General features: G+C 39.4%; 1 protein-coding gene across 11 annotated transcripts in view; it reads left to right on the plus strand.

The window, feature by feature from the left end:
• Dlg2 (discs large MAGUK scaffold protein 2) overlaps positions 1–8814 on the plus strand; it is a 1165863-nt gene extending 1157049 nt beyond the window's left edge. For 10 of the 11 annotated variants that reach the window (XM_076843911.2, XM_076843917.2, XM_076843908.2 and 7 more), the window contains 3 exons: positions 1802–1911; positions 6874–6965; positions 8708–8814. In XM_076843911.2, the coding sequence (XP_076700026.1) occupies positions 1802–1911; positions 6874–6965; positions 8708–8814 (309 nt within the window). The remainder of the gene's footprint in view (positions 1–1801; positions 1912–6873; positions 6966–8707) is intronic. The other variant, XM_076843909.2, reaches the window with a different exon arrangement.
• Positions 8815–25049: the final 16235 nt, after the last annotated feature.

Below are 25049 nucleotides of genomic sequence, written 5' to 3' on the forward strand. Positions count from 1 at the left end.
AAAATGTAACAAATACTGCTGAGAACATGGATAAAAAGGAACACTAATACGTTGTTTAATTTTTTTAAGGAACCTCCATACTGTTGAGGCAGTAGCCCACTTCTGGTATATATCCAAAGAAAATGAAATCTGCATGGCCATGTTTATAGGGGAACCTAGTCACAATAGCTAAAATTCAGAATGAACATAAGTGCCCATCAACAGTTGAACAGACAATGAAAATGTATATATGAAGTATTATTAAGCCATAAGGAAGAATGATCTCCTGTCATTTGCAGCAAAATAGATAGAACAAGAGGAAAGAGGACAGATACCAAAAGACAAGTACTTCATGTTCTCTCTCTCTCATGTGGAAGCTAAAAATAAGTTAACCTGAAAGTAAGATACTGATTACTAGGTACAAAGAAGGACATGGGGTTGGTGGAGGGTGGGTAATGGTAGTTTGATTTATTTGATCAGTGCACTAGGTAGGCATGTATGGAAATATCACACTGAATTTCTTTAATATGTTTAATTAATTTATGTTAATAAAAGGGAAATATACAAAAAAGATGAGTCTATTTTCCTCTCTCTGAAAAGGCTAGGTTCTATCAGCATTATATGGATACTGGTTCTCATCAGTGTCTAGAAAACTGCAACTGTTTTCCTCTTTGAACCTGTAGATACCACCTATAACTTAAAAAATGTGCTGTTCAATGAGTAATCAAACAGCATTTATATCTTTTATATTACTGTTAAACTTCACAAATAGCAAAATTGGAATTTATTGCTTACGTAATAAAGTCCAGTGAATACCTGAACTCTGTTTATTTTCACATGGATATTGTAAATTGTTTTTATCTCCTATTATTGATCTAGGACTGTCCCAATTTTTATAACATGATTTTTTTCTCTGCTTGTATAAAGTTCTAGCCTTAGGGTAATAAGGCCATTTCTTCCTAGGAGGTAGAATATTAAATGGCAAATTTACATCTACTTTTCCAGAAATACTTTAGAAAGCAGTTCCTTGCTCAGAGTACTCATTACAGTGAAATCCATGTTAAATGAGGTGTGCTATAATGCCATCAGATTTTTGTTAACAAACTAGAAATTTTTATACCCTCTGTAAGATTCTCTTTCATCATTTAACCATATAACATTTAAGGTAACTTTTTTGTCAGTTCTCTCTAAACTGAACATATTAAGGACTAGATACATGTAAGCATTCAGCAAATGTTTAGAGAATTGTTCTAAATTCAAGTGATTACCATTCTTCCAAATTTAACATTGGTCAGGGTATGACAATGAAGAGTCTATTCCAACCAACGATTTTATCAGTACATAAGGCTTGAGTTTGGGTCCTCCTAGTACTGAACTTTTTGGCAAGTTGAAAGTTCTGTCTTTGTCTTCTCTTTCATAAAATACAGTTGTTATCTCATAGATGAGGATTTCTTGATAATTTTTTTCAGGGATGTTTTATAAGCTTCATGGGAATGGACTTAATTACCTAACATATGACTACACACCTTCTTTGTGCAGTGCACTGGGTATTTGTGGAAGAAAATAAAGTTCACTGAGAATACATGTAAAATGTCTAGTCCAGTGGTGGACACTTAGTAAAGGGGCTAATGAATATTAATTATTACAAGCATTCAGTGGTTACCCTATATATCAACTTTCATTTACTCTTCTAGCAATCTTTTTTCTTTTTTTACCTTTCGCATCTCATACCTTCTTCTAAAACACACATGCATTATTTTCATTTTGTTGGATTATGACCACTTTTTCAGAATTCACTCCTTATTTTTCTTCTTTCTACCAGGGCAAACACTGTATCCTTGACGTATCAGGAAACGCTATCAAGCGATTACAAGTTGCCCAGCTCTATCCTATTGCCATCTTCATAAAGCCCAAGTCTCTGGAACCTCTAATGTAAGTAGAGGGCTCTGGAGTATCTCATGCAACTAACTCCCTATTCTGTTTTGCGCAGCAAACTGTTAATACCTCTTTTTCACAAATAATTACAAATGGGAAATGCCGTTTTGCTATTTTTAAGGATTTTGTTTGGTTAGTTTTCAAAATGATAAGAGAGGATCATCTTTGAGCTGCCTCTTACTTCTGAGTGCAGATTCATAGGTAAATCTTTTTAAATGTCTGCATTTTTGTAGAGTGAGCAGGCAACATTTAGACATTTTCCATTGGTGTTTTACATTGTCTTATAAAAGAATTCTGATGTTAGAAACTTCATATGCATAGACAAGTTTTCTTAGTGACATGACAGTAAAAGGTCTATAACTTAACCAGTAGCTCTATAGCACGTTTATGAGCCAGGGGATAATGTATGACTCAATTTTTTTCCAAAATGCTTATAAAATTCCTTCCTTCAAAAACCAGTAATCAGATTGGGCAATATTTATGCTGTAACTCTAAAATCACCATAGGCAACTCCCATACAGAAGTGAAGCTTTTTGGAGGTAATGATGTCAGAGCTAAGAGAACACAGCAGAGCCTTGAACGCTGGTCAGGCTGAATTTGGTTCTTTGCTTTGTCAGTGATCAGTTATATAACCTTGGGCAAATTACTGTATCTCCCTAAGATTTAATCTTCATCTTTAAACTAGACTTTAATAAATACCTTATAGGTCTAGTGTAAAGGTTAAGCCACAAGGTCATGAATTTAAAGCTCTGTGTACAGTCTTTGGTATACACTAAGTGCGCAATAAATTTAGTAGTTATTATTATCAAAGATAGAAAGTTGCTGTATTATGAAAGATTAATGTAATTATATCATAAAATGTATAAAGTACCTTTGTAAGAATGCAAGAGATAATTCCGGTTTGTCTGTTACAAGATCCTTTGCTCAAATATTGGCTCTATTTGGGCCTCAAGAGGGTGTTGAACCACAAGGTATATACTTGAAAACAATGTTCATGGAAAAACTGAAGGCACGGAAATTATTTAATCCCAAAGGTGAAAGCAGTTATTTGCCAATGATATCAGCTAACGGTTCTGGTCTTCTCTGAGGATGAAGAGGCAAAGCACACTGCAGTAGCTAAAATGGCAGCCTGAGAAAATTAAGTTAAATATATACTTGGCCTCTGGAGAAATTGCCAGGAATGCATCTGAAAAGCAGAATATAGACACATGAATAAAAGATAGACAAAGGGTTTTTACCAGGATTCGGAAATAAAATTGTGAGGTCATTGTCAGCGACGGCCAGCCCCTTGAATTTAGGTATTAAATTATGCTGAAGAACTTTATTTTTTGGTACTTTTTTATTTTATTGGTACTTGGAAAGGTATGTATTAAAGATTGAACAGTGGTTCTTAATATTATTTCCCTAATAACATGTATCAAATTTCCCCTTTAGCAGGATACTGTGTTGGGCATTGCAGAGTTAAGCAACCACAGATTTCATTATCTGTAAAGAGCCTCACAAATATTTTAAATAAACACTAAAGTTAATAAGAAGAGTAGAAAAATGGCCCTCATCTCTTGATAAAAACAACTTAAAGTTCTATTTCAGAAAAGAAAAATAAGTCTTCTCATACACACAATGAGATAAATGGCTTCCTAGGGAAGGAGGCCTGAGGGAGCAACAGCAGTGGCGCATTGGGTTCAGCCCGATGCTGGGAGTGAGTCCCATCTGGTGCTGGGTAGAAGGACTACTTCCTTCCACAACTATCAGATGACTTATTTAGTTTTGCCTTAGGGCACTGTCACAGCCACTTATCACCAGGGAAAATTAAACATACTGAGGGCTGGATTCCACAATGAGGACAGTGAATCTGACATAATGTGCTGCAGCCATATTCATAGGAATGAGTGCAGTGGTGATGCTGGTCAGACCAATGTGATCTCATTACTCAATGCTGAATGTTTACGGTTCACTCTTTTCTGAGGCTTTTACTTCAGGAGTAAAGCTAGCATGAATTGCCCATTGCCCAGAAAGGAGTGAGTGCCAGGTCAGCCAGAACAAAAACATGGCAGCTGTCACATTTAGGCATTGATACATCATCACACACATTATTTCTCAAGTGCATCATCCGCATCAAACCACAGAACTTATTAGCACATACATAGCTGACTTCAGCAGAGATAAAATCAAGGGCATGTATGAAAGAGATGTTCTTTTATATCATGCTGCCATAACTTGTGCCCTTACCACAAAGCAATGAGATGCTTTCCCAGGTCTTATCACCCTGCCACCTCCAATCTCCTATTCCTGTCTTGCCCCCATGATGTCCTGTGTTTACTTCTGCCTATATCTATGTCATAATTATGTTTATCGGTCCCCATTTATTCATTCATTCACTTATCCATTCAACAAATAAGTATTGAATCAGGGTTGATTCCACATGCTAGTGAACAAAGAACTTGCAGCTTAGACAAAGGACAAAATTAATTCATATATTAGAGGACAGTAATATAAATTAAGCTATTACCTAAATAAGTTCAAATCAGATTCAGAAAGAAAGAAAAAAAAACAGACTACCACAGACCAAGCAAGTTAAAGAAGATCCAGAGCTACATGACTTGTTTACTGGGAAAAATCATACCCCATTTGAATCAAATGTATGATATATGATATGTCAAGATCATTGTAATGTTTTGAGCAACCATAAAAAAAATAAAATCAGAGTTGAGAACCCTCAAAAAAAAAAAGAAAAAGAAAAATCACCTTCTTTCTCTAAAGAGTATCCCTTGGTTTAGTCCAACATCTTCTGTACTCCAGAGTGATATATCCAGCTTCTGGAGTTCAGACATTTTGGAACAAAATAAGTTTACTTCAGCAACAAGAATTCAGGAAATTTCTGCTTTACATTTCAGCCTTCAGATATGTCTAAAACCATATTAATATCTAACTTCAGGGTTTTTTAATTTTACACATCAGCCTCTTTTGAAAGACATCAAGTCTGTTTGAGATGTAAAGTCTGTTTGACTATAGTTTAAAAAAATAAAGCTTAAGTTTTTTACTGCAAATTGTTCTTTATTAAATGCACAACCTTGGGGGAGTTCCAGGACTGCTTCAAGTCTTCTTAGCTCGTACTACAGAAAGGATTCACTAAGACCAGGAGTTCTAGACCTGGCTCTCTGTCTTCCTAAGTGCAAGGCAGTGATGCTTTCAAAAATTCTACATCCATCTGGGGAAATGGCTTTGCATTTGACTGGACTTTTTAATGCCTGGAGGACATTCTAAGAAAAGCTACCACTGATTAGGAATCAGCGAATTCGATTTTAGAGAAAAGTAGAGAATCTCCCACTTCTAACCTTGACTTGTCCTTGAGACTATATTAGGTTTAATAGTCTTACAATTATTAAGCAACATTTGCATACAGTTAATGATAAGTCCGTTGTTGGCAAACAGAAAGAAAAAGATAGGTAATCCTAAGCATAATTCCTTTGTAGCCCATTCTGCCAGAATGGAAATAAAGTAGGCCTCAAAGTTTCTTCTCATTATTTTGTTTGTAAAATATTTTAATTGGCACATAGTAATTGTACATATTTATGGTGCAATATTTCTTTTTTTTTTTAAGAGAGAGTGAGAGAGGAGAGAGAGGGAGGGGAGAGGAGAGAGAGAGAGAGAGAATTTTTTAATATTTATTTTTTAGTTATCGGCAGGCACAACATCTTTGTTTGTATGTGGTGCTGAGGATCGAACCCAGGCCGCACGCATGCCAGGCAAGCGCGCTACCGCTTGAGCCACATCCTCAGCCCCTATGGTGCAATATTTCAACACATGAAGACGATGTGCAGTGATCAGATTAGGGTAATAGGCATATCTATCACCACACATATCATTTCTTTGTGTTAATGTGAAACATTTAAAATCCTCTCTGCTATTTTGAAATAGTCAATTAATTGTTGTCAACCATATTTATCCTACTGTGCTACAGAACACTAGAAGTTATTTCTTATATCCAACTGTACCTTGTACCCATTAATCATACTACAGATTCTATTATACCAAGTTCCTCTATCGTATCCTCTATTTGACTAAATTACTTGATTATAATCTATTTGAAAATATTTTGGTCCCAGGACTTTTGACTTGTTCCCTTCTGTGTCCATATCAATTCATAAAAACAGGACATTCAGGGCTCTTATTGCTATAGATATAACTTGACATTTGCAGAAATTGAGTAGTGAGAGCTGAAGACACCCTTTTTCCCTGAGAGATACATATACCTATGGGGTCTTCCCTATTTTCTATAATTCTTTGGAAGTACCATGTTTCTCACTCCACATTTTTGAATGAACAGGAGCCCTTAAGGGGGATGCAGAAGGCAAGAAATCCAAGCCTTTTGGAAGGTCAGGACCTAAGAACAATCAAGTTGATTTCTCTCGGAGGTGAGGAGGGCCAGAGGCAAAGACACATTTTTTTCTGCCCTCCACCTTGACTACCCCTGAAAAAGTTCCTTTCATTCTATGTCCCACATTTTAGAAAGGCTGAGGTATACTGGAGTGAAGGCCAACAAAGGGTGACCAGGGAAGTTTGGATTTAGAAATCATATTCAATGAGGGTCTAGATGAAGTAGGACTGTATGCCCTGAAGATGAGGAAGCCTCAAGAGACCAATGAGCACTTTATTTAAATCCTCTAAAACCTGCCAAGGAGAAAAATTAACCCCATCCTAGAGGACTTCAGGATACAGAAGAGCAACCTGTGACTGCAAAGCCTCAGGACTCAGATTCCACTTCAGTCTTTTGCGGGGCCAAAAGATTTCCCTCTTTGCTGAAATGAGTCCAGCAAAGAGGAGTCCCAGAGGAAGTCTAGGAAGCTACTGCTGAGATTGAACTGTGCTTTCTGTAGGCTTCTTTCTTGCCATACATTTTAATTTTTGGAAACTTGGTTTATTCTCTTTGTGTCCTAATTTTAAACCCTCATTTACCAGGGAGATGAATAAACGTCTGACAGAGGAGCAAGCCAAGAAAACCTATGATCGAGCAATTAAGCTAGAACAAGAATTTGGAGAATATTTTACAGGTAAGTTCCCCTCATCCTGGTACTATGAGGAAGGAGATAAATTGTCTGACATTTTGCATAGAGAGGGTCCCAGGTCTGGTGAACCTGGGCCATAAAACCATCCTGTTGAGCATCTCTAATAACTAATTTATACATAGAAAGGCACTCTCTGCTTCACCCATTCGATTCAGGATTCTGGGTTCTCCCTCCTCTGAGATCACCAGCAGCCAGCTCCCAGCTTCCCCCTGGCCCTAACCAAAACCTTGAGTGGCAGATGCCCCTGAACTATCTCCTCCAATTAAGGAGACTTGAAGCATTGATACCTCATTAAACTATCTTCCTAATGGCATCTAAAATTTGGGGGGAAAAATTCTTGGGACAAAACTGGGCAGGAGCCAAATTGGGCAGAGTCCAAAGCAGTCACTCTTGAGAAGCAGTCTCAAAGTCCTTCATTCTCTGCCCTCATGACCTGTGGCTCTGTCTCCCTGTCAGCAGCACTTGACAACACGCTTAAAACCCTTCCCTGTGTTTTAGCTAATTCTGTGTCAAGTCTCAGTGCCAAACTTTTTTTCTTCTTCTTAATTACTTCTTTGGAAACGTGAAGTTTGGGAATAGAGGAAGAATTTCTTCTTCTGGATATCCTTAGTTCTCTATTCTTATGTACTTTCATGAAACACTGATTAAACCCAGACAGTAATCAAACTGCAATTGGCCTAACAAGTAATTCTCAGCGGTTTAAAAACAAGAATTTTCCTCCTCAATTACATGGTATGGGATTAGATGTTTTATTTTTTTGTCTTATTCAGAATGTGGAAAGTGCCAGTGGCACAGCAGTTTGCAAATATTTTTGATTGCATTATATTAAGTAAGGTTTCTGTCAGTAACTAAACTGTGAGTCATGTTTCTTCCTGAAAGAACATCCAAATAGGGAAATCAAGTCAAACAATGTACATTTTGATCATTGGTTTATATTCAGGAGTAAAATATTGTAATTACTAAGTTCTGAGGGTTGTTTTTGAAGACTGAAGTCATATTTCAGTACCAATTTATAGTACAGATGTTTTGGAGATCTAAATAGAAAATAGTTTTTGTTCAAAGGACATAATAAAATGTGCTTAAAACTGCCCTGAGTGACTTGATGTTTTAGGTAATTCATAGTTTTAGCAGTATATGTTTCCTCTTATGTGTTTCTTGTAAATAGTGGCCTTAACTGGTAAATATCTCATTTTATCAGATTAATCAGAGAATAAATGGGGTTTCCTGTTAAGTATTTTGAGGGCCAGAGAAGTTAACTACAGTTCCTTCCATACCCTTATTATTTCCTCTGTTTCTAAAATGCCTGGATTTCTGTCTCTGCCAAAGTAAGTAAAATAGAGAGACTCTAAGACCAGCAGCTCTCCTTGCTAAACAGGGAGCTCTCAATTTGAAAATTGATCAATGTCTCAATTCAGTGGCTAGCTCAGAGTAGGCATCCATAAAATATCTGTTAAATAAATGAATGATTCACTGTCCAGAACTACAAACAGAGATGCTGTCGGTGCAAAAACTCTGATGCATTGAATACATGCATTGAAAGCATTTTATAAATCATTAATGGACCCTGCTTATGTTAATCTTCTGCTTTGTCTTACTTGTGAAAAGTGACCCTTAAGCTTCCTGGTGACTTGTCTGTCACTGATATGAGTTTCTGTTGTTTAAGTGATGATTGGTCTTCACCACCAGGGGATGATTTCTAATTTGGGGCATGTTTACTTTTGTTACAGCTATTGTCCAAGGAGACACCTTAGAAGATATATATAACCAATGCAAGCTTGTAATTGAAGAGCAATCTGGGCCTTTCATCTGGATTCCCTCAAAGGAAAAGTTATAAATTAGCTACTGCGCCTCTGATGACAGAAGAGCATTTAGAAGAACAAAATATATATAATATACTACTTGGAGGCTTTTATGTTTTTGTTGCATTTATGTTTTTGCAGTCAATGTGAATTCTTATGAATGTACAACACAAACTGTGTGAAGCCATGAAGGAAACGGAGGGGCCAAAGGGTGGGACAGAAAGGACACTGCAGAATGCAGGAAGGCTTTGGTTTGCTCAAAGTACCAGGTGTAGGGAAGAACCTCTGACAGGCTTTCTGCCCAAGAGATGGGCAGCCTCCTCACCCCAGCAGATGTCCAGAGCTGATTTAACTGCTGAGCTCTCTGTGTTTTTTTGCTTTAAAGAAAAGTTGCCAGCACTTGAACCTCACCAATCTTCCCATTTCCCACATCTGTAATTGGTATTCTTCGAGTTTTATAACTATGCACATCCTTTGATTTCTTAACAAGCAAAGGAAATAAAGAAGGAAAAAAAAGAAAGGAGTCCCTCTGGAGACAACATACTATCAGGGAAGGATAATTGTATAGTTTTCTTGACTGGCATCTGCAAAGACAAGCATTTCATAAAATTCACAAGTGTATGGAGGACTAACCTTATGAGAGGAGGGGATTCCACCTGGGATTAGCTTTATGATTGTTGATTGTCTATTTTGCCATTTATAAACTGAAAGAAGGCACTACAGATGAGAATAATTTATACAATAAAATATATTAAATGTATAGAAACGAATTTCTATAGGTTAAAAAAGTTTTGTGAAATATTTTGTAAAGACTAATTAATTGAAAGACTAAATGTATGCATTATCAGCAGATGATCAAATTCAAGAACTGGAAGTTGCACTCTCCCTTTTGTTGCCAATGATCCATTAAGAGCATCTGAGTTCCTTCCAAGTCTGACTTCTCCCTCACTTACCTCCCATGATCTCCCTTGCACACTAGTGATACACTCTTATGGAGCACATCCCTTAATGAGTTGCCCTTATGGATATTTTTTAGAAGATATTTGGTTAATATACTTTTTAACTGATGGCTTTTCAGAGAAAAACTCAAGCAAATGATCTAAAGGGAATTCTTGCTTTTCTCTAGTTAAATAACCTGGGCCCACCATGCAAATAGTTAAATAACTTTGTTCCTAGTTACTTGCTTACTTGGTTACTTAAAGGACCATTTAGTATTCTGGCCAGCCATGAGTAATTAGAATTATTCTTTTTTTTTTGTTGCACAGAGTAATTTAGAGTTTTGTAACAGCCAGAGTTGGTGTTAGAACCATGGGGAGATCTGTCCCAATATGCACTATTTCTTTGAGGAAGAGAGAAGTAAGTGTCTGGTTGGAGGGGTGAGGGGTTCAGGCTTTTTTGTTTCAGTATATAGGACAAAGAGAACCACAAGGAAAGATAATTATGACTTTGAGCTCAACCAATTGAACTGCCTTCCTTGGGGATGCACCTGGACCAAGTTTATTTTTTAATAATTATAATGATGATTTTAAAAAAGAAACCTCCCAAAGCCTATAAACTGAAACAGAAGAGTTTGTTTCCCACTTTAGAGCTGATGGTGACATCAGCGTTGGTTTTGCCTAAGGTGTTTAGAGAGAGACTTTTCAGTGATATTAATAACCACTCAACTCTGGGTTCTGTGCATGCCCAGATTAAGCCCCATCGCCTTATTTCTGGGGTACATCAAGACCTGGCAGGGATTCTGCCACACTGTGCAGCAAACCAGCATGTAGGCTGGGGTGGGAGAGCAAAAGATAGAGTCATCAGAGTGATGGGGCTTCTTCACAGTAAGAACACTGGAGCTCAAAAATGAGAGTCTCTTTCCAAAAACAAGGGTTGTTCATCTTACACTAAATGCCATTGTCTGCCAGGCTGCAGTCACCAAAATAAACACAAAAATGCAAAATTATGCATCTACCTATAGAGGCTGCCTTTGCCAATGGAAGGGCTAGCAATGCATTTTCCCTCTGTTGAAAGTTCAATTTCCAGAGACATCCTTAGAGTGCTCAAAATGTTAAAGATGTGTTCATATCTGCAACTCGCCAGTTTCAGGTCAAGGCCAACTTTCATCATTATTGCTCCCAAAAGTTTTCTGCCACCAGAATGCCGTTCCTGATCCCAGCTCTATTTTTAGGCCACCATGATAACTTCTTTGGTTTCTCAACTGAGCATGCAACCATTTATTTAGAGGACTGTCATTAATGAGTAGATGTTTTCTTGGGTCATGTGATGTGCTTTCCATTTAATAGTATTGCTGTGGCTGAGTACAATCAAATTGAACCACCAACCCTTGGTTTTGTAGTAATATATTTATTTTCCTAGTGTAGATGCTTCCAGATTAGAATTGGCATTTGCACTGATTTTTTATGTAGATTTATATAAATATAGATATACATATATATTTGCTTGAAAAATCACCAAGCGAATTGGTGAGAGGGTCTTTTCCTATAGAATTTACACCTCCATTTGTTGTGTTGTCTTGCGCTTCCCAATGTTGAGGTCTCTATGGCTCCAATGAACTGGTGTATTTTGCAGCAAATCTAATGACTTGAATGGAAATGAAATGAAAGGTACCCAGATTACATCTGGTGCAAATGCACTTGGAGCCTGGGGCCAGACTGGTGCTAACATTGCAAACTTTGTCCGGAGCTCTCTCCAATCTGAAGGCTTGCTGGGGGCGCAATGTCACCTTCATATGCTGGGCCCTTTCAGAAAAGTGCCAGATCGTGTCACTGGTGCTATTTTTCATGCTCTGGTACAATGTGTAGCACCACGGGGGTCTCAGCTCTACCAAAATCCAAATCCCATTTGTCAGCCAATTGCTGGGGCATTTGGTTTTTTTGCTTTCCTCCTGCAGGATTTCTTGGCCATTTATTTTCAGGCCTTTCTCCCAGCCCCAAATTCTTAGATTGGCTCTATCTGCTTAGCAAGCCCATCTTTACAAAGCTGCACTTGGGTGCCTCTGTGAGCTGTCTTAGATCCTACTGCCAGCCCTTCTGGACGCTGAGCCAAGGGAAAGCTTTCTGCATCTCTGGTTCTTGCTTTTTCTTTTTTCCTTTCCTCATTTTTTCCCAGTGCTCACCTCTTCCAATCTCATCCCATCCCTCTTTGTTTTTTCCTGGCTTCTTGAAGCCACTGATCTTGTCCTATAACCCTCCTTCACTCCCTCCCTGTTCTTTGTCCACCTCTCCTTTAGTCTCTCTCAATGCCCTTTTTATACCTTTCCTGTACTCTCCTCTCATCCCATCTCTGATCAACTCTTCTCCTACACCCCCTTCCTTAATTTTTCTGTCCTACAAAGGGCTTATGGCTGCTTCAGACAGCAAGTCCATACACTGGACTAATGACACATATACTTGGGGTCACCATTTTTCCTACTCAGCCCAGAAAGCAAAGCTGAGTGTGAGGCCCTGACCTGGAGCCAACTCCAGCGTGCCTCCCGGAGCCAGCCTGCACCGCTGCCCTGGCAGCGATGATGCATGTGCTGTGGGCCCTGCCAGCGCCTGGGTACCTCTGCCTGAACCCTAGTCCTACACGAGCTCACTCCCAAGACCACCCCGAGTCTCTGAGGACACTTCCTTTCAGTAAAGGCAGACTCTGGCCCCAACAATTATTCTGACAGCAAACCTCTTCCTTCTCATTGAAGCCATGTCATCGCCTTGGTTTGGAGAGAGATGATTTTTTCCTCCTACTTTCTTTTTCCCATTTTCATGTGAAGCCCCCTCTGCTTTTCAGCTGGTGATTGCTCCGGTGAGATTGAATGGACTTGCTGGTAAAATGACAACTTTTTCTTTCCTGTCTTGGTCCTGCCTAAAATTCCTAAAAAAAAAAAAAAAAAAAATTAAGCCAAGGACTCAGGCTAGTTCTTAAATTTATCATACGAATTTGTCACTTCTAGGGGAAAAAAAAAAGGATCAACTCCCTTAAAGCATGTGGAGTAGCTCCTGTGACAACCAATTATCCAGGAGACTCCCTACAGAACTCTGTGGATATACCTTTTACTTATGTGTATGTATGGTCTATGTGATATGCATATCATGTATACACATATTACATTAGGTATGAATGAATGTGGTTGGAAACTCACACACACACTCCAGTCTGTAAATATCCTTCCTCACTGAAACCTGTGCTTTGGAAATCATTTCTTGTACAGCTGTGCAGTTTCTTGTAGCAGCTGAGGACAAGCTAAGACAGGAGGACAGTTTTGACAAAATGAGCTAAAAGAGTAGAGTACAGTATCTCCCTAGCAATTCCTGAGAACAGACAAACCAAGTGGGAAGGTTGACTCCCAATGGATGGCAAACTTTTCTTCTCTCCCTTTTGAATTTGTGTTTTCTAAGTGTGTCTTAACTTTTGAGTGCACCAGGTTGTACCTGTTAGATCCTTGAATATGACAATTTTGTGCTTCTCTCTGACAGGATGTTTCTCCACTGAGCTGTAGTACAGGAGGGGAGGGAGGGGGGATTACTCCTTGCCTGGGCTGGAGTTTACAGAGACACTGCACAGCTTACACTCCTGTTAAGTGTAAATATTCAACACTTCCATTCCATTTGTGTAAAAAATAAAGCACACACGATTATAAAATCAAGATGTATATTTCATACTCAGTGTGTCCGTGGATATTTATTGCGTTTCCCGTGTCAGCGGTGGCCCCGTTGTAAAAATGCTTGATAGTGTTTATAAACATGTCATGGTTTTATTATAAGATATAAATATTAAAACATTTTATACTTTATAGCAAATTATATTCTCCCAAAGCATAATTTGTCTTATTTCATAAAGAATAGAATCATCTTTATTTTTATCAAATTTGTCTAATTTCAGAGCTAAAGTGCACTTAGGGTAGGTTTGCTCTGAGAAATATGGGCAGTGCGAATAGGAACTGACATAGTGCTTTTGTTTATTTTTAAATATTTGCCTGCTTTTAGTCAGGATTTTTTGCCAAAAGTGAATGGTATTTTAAAAGATAGGCTTTTAAAGACACATCTTTTTGGGGAAAAGAATTTCCCAATGACATAATTCAAGAAAATATTAAGAATAAAGAAAAAAATATATTTTTACCTGATACTTATGATACAAAGAGTGGCACAATTTGGGGATGCGGTGTCATTATCTATACACATTGAGGCCACAAAACATACTAGCTCCAAAGATCTGAACATATTAAAAAAATGTCAAGTTTGGGAATCTGGATCTTCCAGATTCCTAAATTTTTCTCAGGATAAACATGCTATCTTGTACTGACATTTAGCCAGCACAGGTCTGATAGCTGGAGAACCAAAGCAAATTCCTTCCATGCAATGGGTGAAATGTCATCAAAAATCAAATCTGCCACTCAGGAAGCCAGAATGGTTGGTCATGCCATCCCAGCCATCACTGTGAGCTAGTGGGCATGGTGACTGATGCCAATCCTGATGCTTGGTGGTAAAGACCCTTAGTTTAAGATACTGACTGAAGCTGCAAGACCAATGCAGATCTTAAGTTTCAACGATTATAAAATTTTTAGCACTTGCAGTCTCACCTTGTTTAATATTAATGGTGACACTACCAAAAAAAGCCACATTTGCTTCAATAGCATGTGTTTATTCAGAAGGAAAGAAAACTTTAGAAGAGCATTTGACTTTTCCTTGTGTCCTATTTCATTTCTATGTAACTATTTTTAAACCTGATGATTCTAGAAGTCTCAGAAGCTAGAAGTGACCTCTACATCTCCAACCTAAAAGGGCCCAGCTATGAAGCTTTCTCTGTGGAGACACTGTGAGACCAAATATTTAGCAACAGAACTTAAAAGCCCCACCATGGCACAAAGCTAAGGGACATTTGTAGAGGGAGCCAACACGAGCTTTCTTTACACAACCACACCTGGCGTCTTGCAGGTTGTCAAGGGAGAATGTTTTCTATGGACCAGAACTGCTGGGCCTCATAGCCCAAATTTTTGTTTTCTGTGACTCAACTTTCTCATGGGGACACCTCAAAAGGCAACACCACTGTCGTCAAACTGGTTCCTTTCCCTTCTAATATTATGGCTAAAGTGTCAAGTCCAGATCTTGTTCCTTATTTCCCTTAGCACAGATGGGACAAAACTGAAACAGTTGTCAAATTTTGCTGAAGGGAATTAAAAGATAATCTCATTTACGATATGAGCTTAGAGCCCAGTTCCTGGGTGGCTGCCATGAGACAAAGGTCATCTTTCTCCCACCACCAGGGGTCCCTCCAATGCGGCTAGAGCAGATGTTAAACCTTCAGTTTCCACAACTGACTCAGCAGCTGATATACCCACTGTGTATCAGCTGTGGGTTGAGGGACCCTGCTGACTCCATCTTTGTTCCCATATAGTAAAATACCCATTGAGGTGATTCGAGGTGATTGATCTATGGCTCTTTCACTGTAGACTTCAAAGGACAAATGATTTTCAGCATGCTTCACAACTGAAAACTGACACATCACCACTGGTCAAATTTTCAAAGCCAAAAACTTAGGCCCTAAAGGAACTGGACACTTCTAAAAGAAATGCAAATGGCCAAGAACCATATGAAATGTTCAACATCCTTAGCCATCACGGAAATGCAAATCAAAACTGCATTGAGATTCTGTCTCACTCCACTTAGAATGGCAATTATCCGGAATACAAATAACCATAAGTGCTAATGAGGATATGGGACAGGGTAGGGGAAAGTAACTCTTATGCACTATTGGAGGGAGTGTCAATTAGTACAGACAGCCACTTTGGAAATCAGTGTGGAGGTTCAAAAAACTAAAAATTAACATACGATCCAATTATACACCTCCTTGATCTACCAAAAGAATTAAAATCAGCATACTTTAGAGATACATACTGTTTTAGTCAGCTTTTTCACTGCTGTGACTAAAAGACCTGACCAGGACAAATGCAGAGGAGGAAAAGTTGTTTGGGGGCTCATAGTTTTAGAGGTCTCAGTCCATAGACATCCAGTTCTATTCCTCTGGGCTTAGGGTGAGGCTAAAGATCTCGGCAGAAGAGTGTGGTAGAGGAAAGGGGCTCAGGGTATTACAATCAGGAAGCAGAGAGAGATTCCACTGACCAGATACAAAATATATACTCTAAAGGCACACATCCCCCCAATTCCCACCTCCTCTAGCCACACCCTACCAGCCTACAGCGCCACTCAATTAATCCCATCAGGAAGTAATTCACTGATTGGGTTAAGGCTCTTATAACCCGATCATTTCATCTCTGAATGTTCTTTCATTGTCTCACACATAATCTTTTGGGGGGACACATCACATCCAAGCCATCACACCCACCATTCTGTAAAATTATAATGTATGTCAAAGAGGGACACATTTCTCTCCCATCACGTTTCAAGTCCTGTCTTCCTGATTCTGGTTCTGATTCTATCTTGTTTGGATGATTGGTCAGGTAACACCTGTTCTTCAAGCCTTTGGAAGGATGACCTATATGAACATTGCAGTGGAGACGCTAAACTTACCATGAGATAAAAACACATAAAACAGGCATCATTCTGGCAAAATAAAATGGCCTCTACGTCCCTCTGAAGGGAGAAGGGGAGCAAAGCATTTTCAGGTGGACATTCCAATTTTTAAATTCCTTATGCTTTGAAAAAGCAAATTACAATCCACAGATCCTTAGTAATGGAGTTAGTCCCTCAGAAAGGACAGATGATTTCTATTCAACAAAAATGTGAAACAAACAAGTTGAAGGGTTGGCTCCTAATTGGATTGTTTGGTTTTCATGAGCCACACCTGTCTTTGATGCCCTTTGAAATCTTCACACAGAAATATTGCATTTCACCAGGCTCCTTCATCTGGCAGTTCTGGAATGAATAACCCCTGCATTGAAGAACTCTCTCCCCCCTGGGCTTTCCAAACCAGGTTCTTATAATATTATTTACACTAATTTACTTTCAACCACCACATCTGGCTTCAGTCCTTTTCCCTAACAATCTGTGTTTTGATTACCTGAAATTCTTCCTAGTTTAAAGGAAAGTGTCACGTATTAAACTGGAGTCAAATAACCGGCTAAAATTTAAGTTTTTAAGCCAACAGTCACACAAAGAAAGGCCAGGCGTTGCTTAATGAAAACTGCCACACAGGAAAATGTTTCCAAAGAAGCTAGAATTTTCTCTTATTTGGTAATCATTCCTTACACTTTTGGTCAGCCAACAAAAAACACTTGCCCGCAGCCTGGCTCTATTTAGATGCCAGAGTAAAAATAAATAAATGCACAAAGCACAGTCTGTTTTCTCAAGGAATGCGAGCTTCCTGGCAAAGAATTAAAAGGGGGAAGAGGGCAATTAAAATGCAGGAGCTCTAAAACAAACCAGTTAGTGCATAAGGTCTCTGGAAGAGCAACCTTGACATCTGAGTTAGATAAGAACCTCTTCTCTGATTGCCTTCATGGCTCAGACCTTAGGAAGACATTTTATGGCAAAACTGAATCTCTTCCCTGGTGTTCCTGTCAATCCCATGATATCGCATCCACAACCAATCTCATTGGCCACCTGACTGGCCTATTATACAGACAGTTTTCGATTGGGTTGGTTTGGCTTGGTTTGGTTTTTCTTCATTGTCAGTTTTTTTCTTTTTTTGTTTTTATTTTGGTTTGGTTGTCTTGCCTGGGTGACCTGAAGATGACAGACTGGCTTGCCAGGTAAACAAAAAGGGCAGAACATGAGATATGGTTGGACATGAAATATGGGGAGATTCGTGGTTCATCATTGTCTCTAACAGGCAGCAAGAATTATCAGGAAGCAAGAAGCATCTTGAACAGTTGGCCAAGATGTAGGATAATCCATGCACTTATAAAGAAGTCTGGAGAGATGAGAGTCTGTTTTCTTTGCAACACATTGACTTGTTTGATTCATAAAAAAAATATTTGGCTGAAAGAAAAATGTTGTGGAAGAATTCAAGCCTCTTCCTGGTAGGCCCTTTGTCCACATTTAACCAGTCTGTGGTCAAGCACTATGGGATTCTGCCTGACTCTGAGCAGAGACACCTTGGATGAACCAACTCCAGGCTCCTATATCACATGTGTGGCCACCAGTGCCACCAAGCTGTTTCACCCCTGTGCCCACAGCCCATCAAGACCAGCATAACACTGAGGTAGGACCAAGGCCCCCATGCTATGGGATGCTTGTTGCTTAGGTGAACTCACAGCCCAAGACCAGCCACAGGTGATGCTAGCTCAAAGTCCAATAGACTCTCCTTGGTTCTAGAACTGTTTCAGAAGCTCCACCTGTTGGGATGGGACCATTAGGAGCTGCATTTCACCAGCTGCCTTCTTTAATACATCTTTTCATATTTTTATGCTAATAGTAGCACTATCCTTAGCTCTTGTGATGGTCATTTGGTTCAGCTTGGTGTTCCCATGGGAAGACCATCACCAGAGGATCTTAGCTGCCATCTTGCTCTGCTCTCCCACTTAACAAGCATTTATCGAGTTGAGTCAATCATGTCCCCTGGACTCAAGAATTATAATCGGTGGAGAGGGCTGCCTGAAGGGAAGAGCAGCACGAAGGGAAAATGAGAGGTGAGATTGTAAGAATTCAAGAACAACTAATTCTTATTGGAGCCATCAAGAAAGCCTGGCATTTGAGCTATACCTTGAAAGTATAATAATGAGAGAGAAGGAAGATGGACATCAGGAAGACAGGAACACAAAGAAAAGCTAGAGGTGGGAAAGGTAAAGGTACCTATAAGGACATGCTGATGGCCAAGCAGGGCAGATGCAGGTGCAGAGAATGCTTGGTGATACAGGCACCGTGAAGAACGGGCCTACAGCCAGACACCACAGGTGTGCAGAATGCTCAGTGAAAGGCTAAAAATAGGAACCTGGAAAAGATCAGAAGAGAAGTCCTTACATGCAAGGCAAGTGATATAGCTTAAATGATGAGGAGCTAATCAGAGCTTTAAAAATCAAATTTGCATTTCAGAATGCTCACTCTGGCGGCCTCATGGACAACGCACTGGGGAGGAAGGAGCAGGAGACTCAGCCATGAGGAAGAGGATAAAGGATGTGAGCATTGCTGCAGGAATTTTCTTCAGAAAGGGAGATTGGCAGGTGTGTTACACCTCTGCAGAAGTCTGTCAAAGCCCAAATCACCAACCTAGGCCCAGGATCTCTCTCACCTTTTCAAGGGCTACACAGCCCTGCCATAGCCCCCTGACTCAAATCAAAATGTAATCAAGCTCTAAGAATATTCTTGATGCATAGTCTCCTGCCCAGTTTTTCTTATTCCTCTTCATCAATGGGGGTGTCTATCTGCGGAGACCTCTCAGGACTACTGCAGTTTCTACTTTCTTATCTACTATCTAGGCAAGACAAAAAGAAAAAAAAAAGACAGCTGAGTCAGTCCATTTGACTGACTTTTACAGAAACTCTGCCTAATGACTTCTATTGCCATCCCATGGGCTTTCCCAAATAGCAACAGAAGCTGGTAAATAGTTTTTAGCTAAGAATTTGGATGCCTCTAGAAAAGGCTAATGATAAAGAAGGGAAGAATGGGAACCTCTGCTGTGCTTCCTTTGATCTCACGTCCCCTTCTATTTCTCTGCTCTTCACATAATTCTCAAAAGACGTATCAATATATCCCATCCGTATTTCCTCACTCCCCATTCTTTCTTCCACAAATCTAAGTTCCATCCACATCATACCAAGTTGCTAAATCCAGGGAACAGACCAATTTTCTCCTTGTTCAACTAACCTAGCATTCAGGTATTTTTCTATGGAATATTATCCTTCCTCTCAGATTCCTCAACAGCATATTTCCCTGTTTTTCCTCCCACCCCACTAGCCATTCCTCATTCTCCCGCTTGCCCTCCTTCTTTATTCAGTCTCATTCAATTCAAGACTCCTTCCTGCTCTTCTGTTTTCTCTCTGATCTCACCCAGTGCCCTGGCTTTAAATGCTGTCTTCTTATGCTACTGACTTCCAAATTCGTCTCCAGCCAGGATCTCACATCTGATCTCATCTCATCTATTTAGTCACTTACTTGGCATGTCAAACTGGTTATGTCACATACTTAGCATGATGAAACTGAAAGTTCTACCATATCCCCGTGACCCCCAACCCCCAAACCTGTTTTTCCTCTGATTTCCCCCTTCTCAGTACATGGAATCTCTGCCCACATGATTTCCAGATCCAAACCCAGAAAAATTCATTTTAAGCCTTTTGTCTCTCTCACTTCCCATATCCAATCCATCTGCAAGTCCTGCACGTTCAAGTACAGATATTTTGCCAATTTGTTTTTACTGACACTACCACCACCCCAGTGGCCCCATCAACACCCTCCTCAATTACTACAATATCTTCCTCCTATTTCCCTTTTCTCCAGTCTTGCTCAACTTCTGTTGATCTACAGAGGCCAGAAGTGATCTTGTGATATTGTACATTGGGTCATGTTTATCTCTACTCAGAATTCCACAATGACCATGCCTGCCCATTGCTCTCGGAATAAAGCTGAAATTCCCTTGGTAGGTCTTAACTTGATTCTTCTTACCTCTCCAGTTTTCCCCTCACTTCAAGCCAATTGGTCTTTCATCAGATACTCTAATTGACCAGATTCTTTGCCATGTTAGAAACTTGCAATTTGCAGTTCCCTGTGTCTGGAATGCCCTGTTCTTTGCTCCTCGTTTGACTGGCTCCTTCTCATCCTCCATGTTTCAACCTAGAGAGACATTCCTTCATAAACATACTGAAGATACCGACTGTTTCCCACTGCTGTCTGCCACAACATTCTGCTCATTTCCATTAGGCTACTGACCTGAGTTTGCAATTCTTTCCAAATATTTTTAGTTGAAAATGTATCATTTGCTAAATTTCTTGTGAGTGGTTGATTTCTTTTCCAGACTATCCCCTGTACATAATACACTGCCTGCTACTCACCAGGCACTCAGTTAACTAAATATTTATTGAACAAATGGTTCTTGGAACAAAAAGTGAAGAATATAATGTTACATTTAATCTCTCCCAAAATCCTATCAGTTGGGTATTTTTATAGATGAATAAACTGAGGATCAAAGAAGTTATATAACTTCCCCCAGGACCTGCAAAGAGTAAAAAGAGAAACAAGAATTCAAAACCAGATTAGGCAGGTTCCAGAGCCTGTTCTCTTCTTCCATAGGAAACTGACCTCACCCCCAATACACACACACACACACACCATATCTTCAGGGTATCAATCATTCTAGTGGGTCATTTTGTGCTTTTCACGTGGCCAGAGAGTCAAGAAAACAGTGCCTATTGCTTAACATGAGACAAATAATTGAAAAATCAGCCTAGATTTCATTATCTTCCCACAACTAATTGCACCTCATTAAAAACCTGATTCTGAAGGCAGGAAGAAATCATTTTAATTAGCAATGGGTAGCCTTTTTTCCTAAACAAGTCTAAAATCTCCATTTACATTGAAGAAGGTTTTAATTAACAAGAAAAATGACTGTTTCCATGACATATGAAGAAAAGAGTGAAATTGGTCCAGATCCTTCACAACTCCCTGGAGACATTCTACATCTCTCCAACCCTACAAGCGTCTGTGGCAGCCAGTTTAATCATGAATGTTTCTTGGTAAGCTGGTTACCTTTTCCTCTTTTTCTCTCGTATTGATTATGAAGTTAGACTAAAAAGCAATAGTTATGCCCCTCCTTTATACTTCCTACCTACTTTATATCATTCTTGGCACTTCAATTATCATTTTAACAACTTGCTGTTCAGCTTTGTTGTTAAGAAACCTTTTTCATTGTGTTTAATCCAGATTTTTCAAATTTATATGACCATGGAATTCTTTGCCCATAGTATTGTGTTGGGAGCTGCTCTGGATAGGAGCTATGTGCACACTTTTAAATCCTGAGTAAAGGGGTACTAAACAGTTTTTGCACTCATAACACACTGGACTTTACCTCCACTCAGATAATGAGCTGTGGCTCCAGGAGTGGGCTTTACTTGGTGGGGATGAGTTACACTCACCTGTTCCTTTGTAATCCTACCCTTTGCCCTTTTTTGGATAGAATGTTCTGTGGAATAGCGCCCCCAATAAAAGGCAAGCCTCAGAATATGCCCCCCATCTCTCTCTTGTAAGCCTCCCATGTCTTTCTCTTCCCCCTCCCCACTTTGTGGGAGCCTAAGGCCAGGAGCCAGGGAGGCTGTCCTGAAGCTCAGAGAAAGGTATTCCATGTCTGCATGGTCTTTTCGTATCACTCCAAATTCACTTGAGTGACGTTGGTTCAGTAGCCCACGCTGGATGAGGGCTATAAGATTGTCTGCAGGGTTAACCACCACCAATTCCTCCCATCCCTATGTGCACTTGATCTAAGCTGGCCTGGAGATTTACCTTGTCCAATATGATGTGACAATGACGTTGCTCCTGTTCTGGAATGAATCCTTAGGAGGCCTGCCAGATTGTTTTGCTGTCTTACAAACCAGCTACCACGTAAGAAATCAAACCATCCCCCTGGAGGGAGGTGCGGTGTCTCCAACTATTCCAATCACCCTAGTTGAGGCCAAGCATGTAAATGGAGACTTCTTAGATGTTCTAAACCCAGTCAATTTCTTAACTCAGTGCAGCCTCATGAGCAAACCCAGTCAGCACCACATGGAGCACAAAATGGCATAGTTGAGGCCAAGCAGCCCCAGAAACTTCAGAAATAATAAATAGTTGCTTTTTTAAGCCACCAGATTTTAGGGTGATATTATGATTTAGATATTAGTTATCTCCCCAAAAGCTCGTATGTGAAATAGTACAAAAACATTCCGAGGTGAAATGATTGGGTTATGAGAGCCCTAATCCAATCAGCAAATTAATCTCCTGATGGAGATTTACTGAGTGGTACCTGAAGGCAGGTAGGGTGTAGCTGGTCATTGGGGGCATGCCTTTGGGGTATATATTTTGCATCTGGAGAGCGGAGTCTCACTCTTTTTGCTTCCTGATCATCATGTGAGCCTCTTCCCTCCACCATATCTTCTGCCACATTGTTCTGCCTCACCTTGAGCCCTGAGGAATGGAGCTGGCCATCTATGAACTGAGTCCTTTGAAACCATGAGCTCCCAAATAAACTTTTCCTCCTCCAAAATTTTTCTTGTTGTTTGGTCACAGTAGCAAAAACGCTAACTAAAACAGGTAGTTTGTTACATAAATAGGGGTAAACAGTACAATATATTTTAGATTTCATGTTCTATCACAGTCAACTTGAAAAATCCCTATACTTTACAGATAGGAATAATGAAATCCAAGGAACCCCAACTTTGAATTGACTTCCCCCAAGATCATCTAGTTTTCTGGGACATAACTCTCCTGATTGTCCAGTGCTCTAACCACAACACGTGCTGCTTCTTGTCTTATTATCAGCCAACAGAATTTTTCCAGTGTGACTTTTTCCTGGTCTGATGGTTGATTTAATTTGACACATTGGGATCTTAAGTCATTAGAGATCTCTAGAATATTTAAATCATCCGGGTTCAATCAAGGCTTATAATTATAGTTTTATTTATTTTCTAATTCTTCCCATTGAGGTTTTCCCCTTATTTCTGTGGTTTACACAGAAGTCCCCTCTCCTTTATTGTCATGGTTAAATAACAGTAAAGAGCCTGTGCTCTGACATCAACCACTCAGAATTCAAGTACCAGCTTCACTGAAGACTTTAGTCAAGTTCATTCACCTAAGTCTCAATTTCCTTGTCAATAAAGTGAGAATATAAAAATGCCTGCCTATTATTTAATTATTAGTATTTTTATCTTATTTTTATTATTTTATCACAATTTTTTTCCATGTTTTCATTAACAAAAAGCATACAGCCAATCAAAATGTCTGATCATCACGAGATAACCAGCGTTGCCATTATGAGCTGAAACAGTTCTTTCTAAAAGGCAAGAAGATTTATGTTTCGTCTGAGTTCATCTGAGTGGTCTTTGGTAGGTAAATGGCTAATAGTTTCTAGGTTTTGGAAGGTTATAGTATAGGGGATTTTTTTTTTTCAAACCACCTACCTGAGTGGCTGAGGCCCCAAAATTGAGCTGACAAAAGACAGATTAACAAGAGAACATATACAATATTTTTAATATAAATTTTACATGACACAGGAGTCTTTATAAGGAAATGAAGACCCAAAGAGCTGGTTTAAGTCTGAGCACTTTTATAATAGGTCTGGTGAAGAGTAGAAAACCAAAGGAAAATGTGATAAGACAAATTGATATCAGTTAAGGATAGTAAAATGGGGAAATTTAGAAAAAGCCTGTCCATCTGTATTTCTCTGGGTGTCTCCCATGTCCAGAGATAAGGATGCGCCTTTCCTCTAGTTAGAGGAGTTTATAGGGAGGCCGTGTTCCCATGAGGACCTTAGGAACGTCTTCAGGGGAGAAGGTGAAGGCAGAGAGTCCCTTCAGCTTAAACTGTTCAATATGCTAAAGTGCCGTGTTTGGGGGTAACATGACCTAAACTCCATCACTAGAAAGGACTTGTGGTGCTTTATTTTTATTTACAGTGACCCCCAAGGAAGTATTGGTCCGGAGAATATCCCTTCCAGCTTTGAAGTTTTGAAATTCTACAGACAAGTCTTTTTTCCCCCCAGAAATCACCTAGCAAAGGGGTCACAGCTTCCAAGGGACTGGCATGGGCCCCCATTCTTTCTGGGGGCTCTAGAGGATATTCTAAAATGACATGACCCCAGTGTGAATTGATGGTAGAAGAACCATCTATAGGTCTATGAGTTCATTTCCAGGCATGAAGGTATGTGATCAGTCTGCCACTGGGATACATCCAGTGCTCTATCAGTTAATCTTTGAAGGATAGGTTAAGTATCACCAAGTAAAAGGGATTTTTGAAGATAATATCTCAAGGGTATTGGATGAGTAAAGTTGCTGGTTCCTAAGTGTTCAATCCAGAGAGGATTTAAAAATTTCATTAAGAACCATAGATTTTAAGATAATCTTTTAAAATGAAAGTCCACCCTTCAACATCTCAATGCCTATATTTCTCCTGGAAGTAATAAGATTTTTTTTTTCCCCTTGGGATTCAAATGCTAGAGAGAAGTACTTTCTGATATTTGTGGTTTGGTATTTGCACAGGGTCTTTGCATTTCCTCTTTAAGAAAAGCTTTTCTGACCAAGCCTGATAAACCATTTTTTGTTTTCCCTGCACTTTCAAATTAAATAAAACAACCTGGTAACCTCACTGCCTGGTTTTATTTGCTTTATTTGTTTGTTTGCTTGTTTGCTGCTGAGGATTGAACCCAGGGCCTG

Source organism: Callospermophilus lateralis, chromosome 2 (genome assembly GCF_048772815.1).
Source record: "Callospermophilus lateralis isolate mCalLat2 chromosome 2, mCalLat2.hap1, whole genome shotgun sequence".
NCBI lineage: Eukaryota > Metazoa > Chordata > Mammalia > Rodentia > Sciuridae > Callospermophilus > Callospermophilus lateralis.